This window comes from Lactuca saligna, chromosome 6, assembly GCF_052625555.1.
Source record: "Lactuca saligna cultivar CGN05327 chromosome 6, ASM5262555v1, whole genome shotgun sequence".
Taxonomy (NCBI): domain Eukaryota; kingdom Viridiplantae; phylum Streptophyta; class Magnoliopsida; order Asterales; family Asteraceae; genus Lactuca; species Lactuca saligna.
The window spans coordinates 94,927,057-94,939,271 of record NC_136422.1 but is presented as its reverse complement, the minus strand read 5'-3'; the positions used below and the strand labels follow the sequence as shown (position 1 = coordinate 94,939,271).

At 31.1% G+C, this 12,215-nt stretch overlaps 2 protein-coding genes across 3 annotated transcripts; one reads left to right on the top strand and one right to left on the bottom strand.

Annotated features, from left to right (window-relative positions):
• Nucleotides 1-561: 561 nt before the first annotated feature.
• On the top strand, nucleotides 562-2,993 carry TOM2B (tobamovirus multiplication 2B). 2 transcript variants are annotated; one of them, XM_078962373.1, is made up of 5 exons: nucleotides 562-874; nucleotides 1,561-1,629; nucleotides 1,715-1,779; nucleotides 2,393-2,489; nucleotides 2,786-2,993. In XM_078962373.1, the coding sequence occupies exons 1-5, from the start codon at nucleotides 677-679 to the stop codon at nucleotides 2,843-2,845; spliced, it is 489 nt and encodes a 162-aa protein (XP_078818499.1). In that variant the 5' UTR covers nucleotides 562-676; the 3' UTR covers nucleotides 2,846-2,993. The 2 variants fall into 2 exon arrangements, with proteins under 2 accessions (XP_078818499.1, XP_078818500.1); XM_078962374.1 differs by having other exon boundaries at nucleotides 566-874; nucleotides 1,564-1,629.
• Nucleotides 2,994-4,851: 1,858 nt separating this feature from the next.
• On the bottom strand, nucleotides 4,852-7,079 carry LOC145002091 (Vacuolar protein sorting 55 (VPS55) family protein). The gene is made up of 5 exons (XM_078961392.1): nucleotides 6,928-7,079; nucleotides 5,951-6,081; nucleotides 5,824-5,863; nucleotides 5,527-5,611; nucleotides 4,852-5,292 (listed from the first exon to the last, which is right to left on the bottom strand). Exons 2-5 carry the CDS (start codon nucleotides 6,047-6,049, stop codon nucleotides 5,091-5,093), a joined length of 426 nt encoding a protein of 141 aa, XP_078817518.1. The 5' UTR covers nucleotides 6,050-6,081; nucleotides 6,928-7,079; the 3' UTR covers nucleotides 4,852-5,090.
• Nucleotides 7,080-12,215: the final 5,136 nt, after the last annotated feature.

The following is a 12,215-nucleotide window of genomic DNA, read 5'->3' as shown; positions in this document are numbered from 1 at the left end:
CTGAGGGTCCAAAAAAAGGTCCAGTCCGGTCCACCGGTCCAAATGCTCACCCCACCCCTAGTGTGTGGTTGTAGTGTGTGCGTGTGTTGACTTTAGACGCACGTCGTGGGTTATTAAGATGGTGTTTGGATAAATAGTTTTTAGCTTGTTATCTTATTACTTATTTGCTTATTGTGGTGAGAATAAACATTTTTTTAAAATATGTTTGGATTAGCTTATTGCGGTGGGAATAAACAATAAGTAATAAGCAATTAAGTGTTTCGCAAAATAAAATAGCTTATATGAGTAAAATGACCAATAAACAATAAGGAATAAGTAATAAACATTCTCCCCCTTAAATCAGCTTATTTTGCTTATTCCTATCGCAATAAGCTGATTTTTAAAGACTCCTATCCAAACACTTAAATTTGCTTATTGCGATGAAATTAACCAATAAACAATAAACAACCTTTTTTTTCTCTATCAAAAACATCCTCTAATATTTGATTCAATGATTCAATCCAGGAAAAAAATTGCATACCACACTAACCATTTTTGCAATTTTATCCTATTTAAATTCCCATCCCGGGGTCAGTTACCCAGAATTTAGAAATAACGACGAAGGATCGGAGCCCGTAACACAAGCACCTCTTCTGCTTATTTACTCTTCCAGGCGCAGGGGCAAAAAGTAACACTCATGTCATCTTCATTCCCTTCTCCAACTCCTCCGGCCACAGGAGGCGTACCTATCTCCGCAAGAGGAAGAACATCGCGTGGGCCGAGCAGTGTTTCACGAGATAGCTCAGCAAAAACGATGGTCACAGATCAAATCTCGCAAGCGGTTCTCTCTACCTCAAATCTCCTTCACATCATGCTTCAATCGTCTCCATCTCAGGCATATCCATGTCTCTCTCGCTCTTTATAATATGTAGATGTACACTTCCGTATACAAATTCTTATCATCATATAATCTATCACGATTAGTTTGGGGAAAAAGTTAAGTGTGAGAATTCGCTATTCACACTAGCTAATAAAGCATTGATTGATTGTGAATTACATGTAATTTTAAAAGAGCTAGATTATCACCCTAATTAAGGCACTGTATGGCTATTTCAAATATTCACCCAATTTTTAATAGTCGATTATGTGATCTAATTGGTATGGTAGTTCCTTTTCTCAGTCTTAAGTTATGCAATTATGATTATTGATTAGCCGAACGTGTAATTGATTAAGCATTTTACGGAATTCCCATAAAAAAACAACATAAAATGTTTTATAGTTTAATAAGATGAAATTTTAGTTATCAATTAACATAATATTTGATAACTGAAGAAGAGGAAAAATACTCATTCTTGTCCTAATTTATGCATTCATTTGTGTCAAAACAATATCTATGATCTATCACAACACAACATATAGAATATAGATTTGCACCATAACATCCTGATTCCAAGAGAGAGCTCACTTATAAATTCCTCTTCCAAATGTAATTCGAATAAGTTTTCATGGAAATTTAAAGTGATTTGTTAGAGATTGAGTTTGACCCTTTTAGTTTTGTTTAAAATTTTATCTTCTTATTAGCAGGATAAACTTGTAAAGCTTCCTAAAAATCTCTTGGCTAAAGCGTCTACAATAAAGAACACTCAACAGGTTTTTCCAATAATGGTCAATTTCGATACAAATATGCTATTTGTAAATGCTGGTTTTCTTATGTCTTTTGTTTTTACATATAAAGGTGTTGGAGCAGATGCCTTTGGTGATTTCATCCTTAGATGCACATATGGATCATGGGTTACAGAGGTTCTTATATTAACCGTTTATACCATTCATATCCATAACATGCTAAGCTTGTTATACTATTTGATCTTTATCAGAATTGAAAGATGGAGAGAAAACAAAGAGGAAATTTTCTCTCCTTCAACTATACCAACAAATTTGAATTTAATTTGTCAACCCATTTTGAAGAGATGACATTTTTGTTAGGAGGATAGCCAGTTACTTGCCAAGTGTTATGAATTCTTCGAGAATAGAATGAAAAAAAAAATTATTTTAATAGAAGAAATAACTCGACTAACTTTCTAGAAAACTTGACAAATGGATGTGGTCTCCTATGAAAAAAGTCAATCAAGATTTTTCACATCAGTATATGTTATCACAGCAAACTTTGGAAAATGGAAGGAAACTACATAAAAGTATTTATTGCATCTTGTTACAATCTGTATATGCTCTTTTTCAAAGTACAGTACATTAATAAGATGCCTTTTTTTAATGTACAATGTTGTAATATAAAATAAGATGCTATATAATACACAAATAAAATAAATTATATTGCTATTTCTTGCATTAACCCTACATAAAATGCTATTATTTAGGTTTGTTGTGCCTAACTTATTATTGTTAATTTTGTTGACAGTGTCCCTCATCTTGAAACTGTAACACGGTTGCTAAGCAACATAGAGAACAGCCAGCTCAAGCCTTTGACTTTGACTGATGCTCCACTCTTGAGAGAGGTAAATGCTGAAAGAATATTACAGGATTAAATGATTTATTTATTATAGCATCTTACTTCTATTTCTTTTTATCACCAACATTATACTTTGAAAAATCAACCCAATTAATTATAGCAACGCCATTTGAATATAACGCAATTTTCACTGATATATTTGGGTAGGTTTTTCAAAGCATAATATCTTAATCTTATACACACACACACACACACACACAAAATGCTATAATGGGATAGCTTTTTTAGAGTACAATGCCTTAATAAGAAAAAAAAACTAAAAAGTACATTGTTATTGTCCAGGAACCTAGATCAGACACCGGCACACCACCAGAGGCAACCCAAACGACATCATTTGACTGATACTTTTGTAGATAACCTGGTTTTTGCAACAAAATATATATGTAAAATTGTCTGCTTAGTGTTCTTTGTGGCTCATCAATAAACTTTTGGTTAATTGGCTTCTAAGACATTTAATTTTAATATTTAAGAAACATTATGCCTTCTCTTATTCTGGTCTGACAGACATCCTAAGACATCTCACATGAATAATGTTTACGATTGATTTCTTATAATAAACCGTCCATTAATTAAACTCTATGTAAGAGTTTTTTTTTTTTGGTAAACTCTACTTGAAATACATTTTGGATTATTAGATTTTTGTTTAAATTAAAAGTTAAAACTTGTATTGTTGAATCAAAAAAAAAAAAAAAAAAAAAATCTAAAAGCTTCCAAAAGCACCATGTAAACTCCTATGAGTGTTGAGAAAATTTTAAGTTAATCATATCAACATATCATATCAGACTATATTATAAAGGAAATATTTTTCCTTTTACCATATTCATTTGTGAATATGAAAATTTCATGTTTTTTTAAGTTCTTTTTAATAATATTAGAATTAGTTAAATAATATTAAGTAAATACAAACATAACATCAACCTAAACATAAAATTATAATTGTTCGGAAATTCTATTTGATTCATAAGCACAAAATGTATAGTCTATGTCTATCTATATTTTCTAAAGGAATTCATTTTATAATGAAATTTTGAATCGTATGTGTGTGTGTATATAGTGGATAGTTCAAATAAAAACAAGAGAATGTAAAAAACACTAACTGTAATGAATTTTTTATCCACAATTTTATGTCATTATTCAGTAATAAATAAATAAATAATCACATGTTAAAACTAAAATTAAATTTATTATAAAATAAACATACATAAATTTATAATAGAATAATACCATTCTAATGAATATATGAATAATTAAACGTTAATATTCATATTAGAATTATTTCAACAATACACATATATAACATTCATTACAGAATAATAGCATAAATATAATATTTTTACGTTTGCGCGCGCACACACACAGTTTTAATAGATTTATTTTTTTGAGATTTAACAAAAAGTTATTTAATAAAACTTACTTTTTTTGGATAACAATTTATAAGATTATTGGAAAATAAAATTAGAGAACAACAAATTTTTTGATAACTCTTTTTTACCTAATATGTTATATGATAAAATGGAATTATTGACAAATAAAGAAATGCGTTTGATTAAAATATCTTTATCTCACATTGAAGGTGAGAGTAAACAAGCAAATGTCTTCGTTTTTATAACTAAGAAAGATTGTGAAATGTTCAAAAAGGACCAAGCATGAGAACTTTATAGAATTTTCAGGGTATATTTTAATAAGATTGACTTTGTTGGCCAGTTAAGTTTTAGATTTTCAAAAAGGTTTTTGATCAGGAAAATAACCCGGGTTTTCAACGAAAAAAAATAAAAAGAGAAAACCCTTATGCTAATAGGTTTGAACCGATCCGAGTTTAATCGAGTTGGACCAAATTTGATTAATATATGAGCCTTTTTGCCAAGTTGGTCAAACTCGCCTAAGTTGGAGGCCGAGGTAAAATAACTTGCTAAGTATTTGGTTAAGGTGACCAAGTTTTACAACCACATAAATAATACAGTTTTAGGTTTCAAACTTTTAAAAAGATGTCTTTCTTATCATATGTTCAACCTAATGATAATATTTAAAGATAAACTTTTTAATTTAATATGAAATTATTATTTAATAGATAACAATACCGACTTAGTTATTTTTAACAATTTATATTTATTTCTATTTTAACTATATAACATTGTTAATACAAATCATATTTATTTCTATTTGAACTATATGACATTGTTAATACAAATCATATGATAAACATGTTTCAACCGGTTCAACATATAACAAACGTGTTCCATATTTCATTTTAAAAGCCATTTCATTGCCTAAATAAATAAATAAATAAAACATCTCCACATGATATGGAAAACAACCCCCAAAGTATCTGATTCCTAAAAACACCCGTAGAAACCAAGTTCCAAATTCCCAAATATGTAAAAACCAATTTACACAAACAAGAAGTTATAAGCGTAAGCTCTTTCTAAACAACCCCAAATCACAGTGACTTGTAACCAATGCAACAAAACTTGCACATTGTTCTCTAGAAAGAACACAATAGAATAAAATACATTTACACAAACAATAAAATGAGGCTCAAATACATAGGATGATGATGATGATGATGATGATGGGGATGGGGGTTGGATCAAATGGAATGATACCCTCCTCCATCATCACTGTTATGGAGGCCAATGAAACAGAATATGGCAGTACCAAACACAAAAAGAGACGAAATCTCCATTGCAAAGGCCCCCCATGTAATTACATCTGCATGCTTTAAGATTATAGGAATCGCAATGCTTCCTACTGCTGAAGCTCCTGTCAAGAACTTGGTCGCATCCACCCAACTGTTATTTATAAATCAATCACACACACACACAAACATATATATATATATATATATATATATATATATATATATATATATATATATATATATATATATATATCATCTTTATGGCCCAACAAAGGTAAAAGGTTGAGGATGAGGAGGGTATTCACGTCTTTTGAACAGATCCCTTGTCCCATACTATTATATCAGTAACAAGTGGGAGATTAAATTAAATTGGTATTATTCACACCTGTTTTCAGATTCGGCAAACAGAACAGAAGTATCTGCTCCAGCAAATAATATCAATGGCACAGGGAGAATCACATACATAATTGCTGCAATTAAGAAAAAAAAAACATTAAGTTAACGTTACTTTGGTATAAACTATTGTTTGGTAATAAATGTTTCTTCATAACTTCATAAATCCAAAATTATATGTTTCCTATCAAGTTATTGTAATGATGCTAATGGAGGACAAAACAACAATTTCTAAAACTATGAAAATGTGGTGTTAGCAGGGAAGGGATCAAGGGAGGAGTAAAGATACCTGTGAGCATTGGCCACCAATTATTGTACAAAACACATGCCTGTGAGTGTCATCATGATTCATGAGAGATAATGATTAAACAATAACAATTTCTTCAATTAATAAAATTTCAATGTTTGAAGCTTACTAGTATTTGCAATACGATCCCTCCAGATACCAAAATTGCCAAAAGTGCAAGTTTTCCAGAGTACAGACAGGTTAACAGATAACCTGGTAAGTCTGCCATCCTTTATTTGTCTCAGCTCATGAGGGTTTTCACTGAAAATGGCCAAAAATAAACATTGGAATTCGAAGAAATTCACTAATAAGAGCTGCATGATAACAATAGTCATATACTTTGTGTAATCAACATGTATGGAACAAAAGCTTACTTGCATTGATTTGTTAATAATAAGCATATTACAGCATATGGTACTTTGAAAAATCTACACAATTACATTTACAATAATGTCATCCATATACAAAGCAACTTTCACTGCTATAATTGGGTAGATTTTTCTAAGTACAATCCTGTAATAAAAACTTAAAGTATGATGATATATAATGCACATATAAATGAGAGTCCGTTGCTCTTTCCTGATTCACTGCTCATCCATGTAGAACTTATATCTCGAATCTTATATGTTGTACTTTAAATGATCACAAACATGATTCATTGCTCTCTGCAGTTACTATTTCAAGAATATGTTATGGTTAGATAATCTACTATTAATCTGGCCTCTTAAGTCTTTTTGTAATCAGTTCCTGGTTCTTTCATCTTCATCTAAACTAATAATCGAAATATTGTGTAGATACGAGGTTCAAATCAAGATTAGTAACTAAAAACTCAAATAAAATTAAAACTCGGAATCTTGGTGCCACTCCAATCTGTTCGTAATAAGCCACAACCCTCTCTTTCTCTCCCACTATTGACAATCCAACACAGTTATATCGCTGCTTTTCAACATAATCGCAAAATTAAATACAAAAGGAATCAAACTAATTCATCAATTAAATTCTTCTCTGGAGAGACAAAATTCCAAGAAACTGTACAAATATCAACTGACAAATAAACACACGCTATTGAATTGAAGGTAGAAGTTCTCGAAAGAGATAAATTCGTACCAGACGATGATGAATCGATGATAACTTGCTTTGGAATAGATCAAGTTAGGGTTCCCAATTGGGAGATTTTCCGTCAAGATTTATCGGTAAAAAGGTGTATGTAGGCGATTATTTATTTTTCGTTTATTTCAAATAACAATAATAATAATAATAATAATAATAATAATAATAATAATAATAATAATAGGTACAAGTACTAGTACTCCCAACTGATCTGTCTCAAGTGACACTTCGGTTTAATTTCTACAAAACAACTCCTCTATCTATTGCCACGAACAAATAGACCCTCGTTTCTTTAAACTATTAATAACAACCCTACATTAACTTTTAATAAAAACCCTATATTTTCTTTAACGGCGGATGCATTAAAAACAATTAGCAAGAGCACAAGATTATAAATTACAAGCATGAAACGTAGAAATACATCAGTTAAACAATCAAATAAACATAAACAAAGATCTTTTTTTGATCCAACACAACTAATTGGATATTATCACCTTTAAGACCAGACGGTATGGGCGAGGGAAAGAGTGAGGGGAGCTTTTTCTCTCGATTGAACACGGCACCTTGACTTATGGAAAGGTGGTGAGAGAAAGAGGTGAGGGAGTCCATTCCCTCATTCTCTCTCCCATTCCTATTGGCCAATTTTTTTAAATCTTTTTTAATACTTATTAAATTATATATCTACTAAAACTTATAAAAATATATATCAAAACTTGTGGTTTTTAATTCCCTATAAGATGACTATAATATTTGTAGGAAATATATATATTTTTTTAAAAAAAATAAAAAAATAACGATGGAAGTTTCTCACCCATTCATTGGGTTTAGGTAAAGAAAAGGAAAATGAAAAAAATGGTGTTGTAGCCCACAAAAAATAAGGAGAGTTTCTCACCCACGTCCTCCGATCCTCCGATCTAAGGGAGAACATATCCTATTGTTAAAAACTAAAGCATTTTGCACTTTCCAAACGACCCACATCACAGAGTAGACTAAAACCAATTTGGAATGGAAAAAGAGCTTTCCAAACATTTTGCGCTTTCCAAACAACTTCATATCTGAATCGAAAAAGAGCAATTGAAAATAATAATAATAATAATAATAATAATAATAATAATAATAATAACATGCCCAATCGATTCCACCTCCAGACCACATAATGAACAAATCGAGGAACCAAGCACAATGCCTCTTTCAGCAAGGTTACAAGACACTAGAATTTTGTAACAAAACAGTCTCCAAGCAAATCAATTAATTTTAATAGGCACCCAATAAAAGTCATGCATGATGTTGTCCACCTCCGATTTGCTCGCTATCATGCATCTCATGGATCCAACAAAAAATAACCCCAAAGGATCCACCTTCGAAACCTATGTATCTGGATGTATTAAACAGATTATAACCTGCCATAGCATCCACCAAACCCTCAACTTAGGTAGTCTTACTGGCTCTTTCAAAAAAAACTTAGGTAGTCTTACTACACTTTTCTATATTAGATATATAATTATATTTACATGATTAATAGTGGAAACTACTTTTGTATTCTTCTATGTCGGGTATGAGTGTACTAAAACGTCAAACTAATGTATTTTTTTTTTTTTTGTCAATTTTTTATAACTTGATTGAAAAAAAAAAAAAAAAAAACAGGTGAGATTCTTTTTCGCATTAAATCAAGGTTGTAGAACTCGTTACTCGGTACTTGTTCGGCCGACTACCGAGTAGCGAGTACTCGGGAATACTCGGATTTGGTAATTCATGTAGAAATATTTTTAAGGAAATTATATGTGTTAAAATCATAAGTTAAAATCATAGGTTAATTGAAATATATAACAAAATTAAATACATGTGAATATACAAAATCTAAAAAACACATAATGATCTCACTTCGTGAATTATACTGAAAATTTAAGATATATATATAGTAATAATAACATGTGTGTGTTAAATAATAAATCATTAAGTATACTATACCTATTAATCACCGAGTTGATCAAGTTTTACAACACTTCTCAGTTCAGTAAGGGCCCGATCGGAGAGTACTCGGGATTTTGTAACTCGCATCGGCAGGGACCGAATAGCGAGTACTCTGATGAGTAATCGGCCAACTCGACGAGTTTTACAATATTGCATTAAATAGCAATGTACTTTTTATGACAAAATGCAATATAGGCGACTTAGTTATAAATTTATTAAACTATCAAATCATCGGATAAATAGATGTTAAACATTTATGAAATATTATTTATTAATTGTGTGAGGTGGAATGATAAATATGACATTTTAAATATATAATTTGACGAATGTGTTAAAACATAATTAACATTGACATATAGTCGAAACTTTAATGAAAACATTTTTTTTCCTTGGTTGTTTAGAATGTCTAGATATTTAAAAATCTTGTATACATAACCAACAACTCGTATTTTATTTAGTGCTTTAAGGTTAAGTTGGGTCATTCGCACATCTCTTAGAAAGCCTCGTACATTATTTTTCTCTTTCATTTTACTTTGCTTCCATCAATCATCAACACATTTTGATCTTAATAACAAACCGGCATAAAATTCATTAAAGAAAAAAATTAATTAACAACTACAAAATAAATTCAAACTATAAATGTTCACCACTAAACATTGTTAAGAAAAAAAGATGTTAAATTGTTTTACTTTATCAAATAATCACGTAATGAGGATACCTATTTTGTATGTTTTTTCTAAATGATAAATATAAAGCTATAACTTTTCTAGTTCTAATGTTTTTCCTTTACTTTAGAAAATTAAGTGTCTTTTTTTTAATGAGTCACACTATATTAAAGAACTAGCAAATAGCTAAAAAAAAATTACAAAGTCATAAAGTAGTGGGTTTTCCAACCATTAGGTCCAAGTTATAATACTTTTGTTACTTCTACTAATACATCAATTAAAAAAATAAATTACAATACTTTTAAAAATATAACTCTTCCTCATGATGTACATCTTGAATAATTCATTATTTTTGTTAGACCATAGAACCCAAATCAGGGTGATGATAATAGGTGAGAGCAGTAGCAGCGGTGCATAGCTAAGATTCTGCAAGATAGCCCTCATCCTTTATCTTGCCACTCTTTTGGACTTTTGTGGTGCATAGCAATGGTGTCATATTAGTGAGAGCAGTAGCAGTTGAACATTTTCTGTGAGGTGAGTCTCCCCACCATGTTGGTAGGTCGAAAGCATCAATATCGACCTACTGATTTGTATAGGTAGGATGTATGTGTTTATGTGACTATTACTGATATGATTGTATGTTATATGAATGGAGTCAATCTGGGCTCATAGTCATTATGGACGGGTTGATATGGACCCAACACAGCCACGTGCTATTATGTGGAGTCATTAAGGACTCGGGGTTGATACGGACCCGGAACAATCACATGTTGTTATATTTGTTCATGTATATGACGTATGTGGTATTTTGGGGAAGCTTACCAAACTTTGTGCTTACAGTTTATGTTTATGGTTTTAGGTACTTCTAGTACAAAATGGAAGGGCTCAGCGTGATGGCACAACATCCCCCTACTTTTTCGCACTTATGATTACTGTTACTCTGATGTTTTGGATAATTTGTATTATGGTTGTTTTTGAGACATATGATGCTTGGAATTAATGAATTTAAAAATGAAAAAATTTGTCATCGTTTTGGGATGTTACATTTGGTCAATTAGCTAGTTTTAGAAGGTGGACTAATGGTTTACCTTGTGTAGTTTATTAGGAGGTGTATAGCACCCGTTTATTGGTGGTAAGAGCTGTTAGCTATTGACTACGTTTGTGAGATGAGTCTTCTCACTATATTATGCAGGTTGCTAGATTGTCTCTATAACTCTTGCATGAAAAACTGTGGTTGGATCACAACACTTGTATGAAAGATTGTTACTGGATAACATCACTTATATGAAAGACTGTGGTTAGATCACAACACTTGTATGTCTTTATGAATTACATGGAAGACCGTGGTTGGATCATGGCTGAAAGGTTATGGCTGGGCTGTAATCTGGAAGTGATTGTAAGACTATGGTTGGATCATAATGTTCATATAGGGTTGAAATACACCCCTATGTATGGGTCCACTGATATGTATGGTATGTGGTACCGTATATTAGGCAACTCACTAATCTTTGTGCTTGTGGTTTATGTTTTAAATTTTTTCAGGCACTTACAGTTCCAAAGGGAAGGGTCCGCGTTGACCGTACTGTATCCCCTGAAGACTTTTTCCACATTGATTATTACTATTTTACTTTGGTGTTTGGGAGATACTTTTTACTAAGATTGGTTTTTTAATAAAATGTTTGTATGGATGTGATGGTTTGAAATGAAAACTTTTATTGATATTTTTGGGATGTTAGAAATATGATGTGCAAAACCTCTTCATGCTGATCTTCTATCAGCATCTCATATGGTGTTTGTTCGACATTAGCACTAGTGTGAAGTTTCTTGTATATTAAGGATTGTGATCCAGTATCTTAAAGATGTAGATATTATCCTTGTATACTTTATCTTATTTTTTTTATTGTATTTCAAATCCCTAATACGTTGGGATTTCCATATATTAGTTAGATTACCCAAGTATATAAGTCATTCTAGGGTTCATTGTAATTTACGCCTTTGTGTTATCTCTCTTCGTGAGAGATCAAGTTCTTTGTTAAATCTTAATCAAGTTATGTTGATTAATTCATGTTGTTCATTCTTTATTCATTTCGTGTCATTATTCCTACAATCCAACAACGAGTAGGCTCTCTAATAACTTCAAGCAATGAACTCAATTCAAAGTTCGTCAAAAATATCATTTGGTACTTCGTCCGTATTCAAGATTCTTCCTTTGAATTCAAAAATCTTTACTTTATGGAAATAGAAAAAGAAAAAGAATAATGGTGGCCAAATAGTTCCTAAGATAAAACGAATTTTGAAAATAAAACAGAAAAAGAAAATGAAATATTGTTGGAGTTTTTGGTTTTCTGAAAAGATAAAACATAAAAAAGAAAGTAAATATTTTTGGAGTTTTTGATTTTCTGAAAAGATAAAACATAATATCCGCTGCAGGATTGTCCAAGGACGTTGTTAGCCTTGTTCCGAATGTCATCGATACCTTTACTCGTAAATCTCCTACCATTCCGAATTTCAATAGTAATGACCTGGTGTAGGCTTCCTAGTTCATAAAAGTCCCCTTCGAACTCTGTCTAATATTTTAACCAAGGAAAAAATTAATAGGAGCCATTGAGTTCATCTCAAATTTAGTCTCCATGAACTTTTGAAATTCAG

What these genes read in the sequence shown, in the direction of transcription:
- LOC145002091 (XM_078961392.1), bottom strand. Translation starts at nt 6,049, where the DNA reads ATGGCAGACTTACCAGGTTATCTGTTAACCTGTCTGTACTCTGGAAAA. An exon ending in GGATCGTATTGCAAATACTA is followed by an intron (nt 5,864 to 5,950) that starts GTAAGCTTCAAA and finishes TGACACTCACAG; the next exon opens with GCATGTGTTTTGTACAATAA. An exon ending in TTGGTGGCCAATGCTCACAG is followed by an intron (nt 5,612 to 5,823) that starts GTATCTTTACTC and finishes TCTTAATTGCAG; the next exon opens with CAATTATGTATGTGATTCTC.
- TOM2B (XM_078962373.1), top strand. Translation starts at nt 677, where the DNA reads ATGTCATCTTCATTCCCTTCTCCAACTCCTCCGGCCACAGGAGGCGTA. An exon ending in ATGGATCATGGGTTACAGAG is followed by an intron (nt 1,780 to 2,392) that starts GTTCTTATATTA and finishes TTTTGTTGACAG; the next exon opens with TGTCCCTCATCTTGAAACTG. An exon ending in ATGCTCCACTCTTGAGAGAG is followed by an intron (nt 2,490 to 2,785) that starts GTAAATGCTGAA and finishes GTTATTGTCCAG; the next exon opens with GAACCTAGATCAGACACCGG.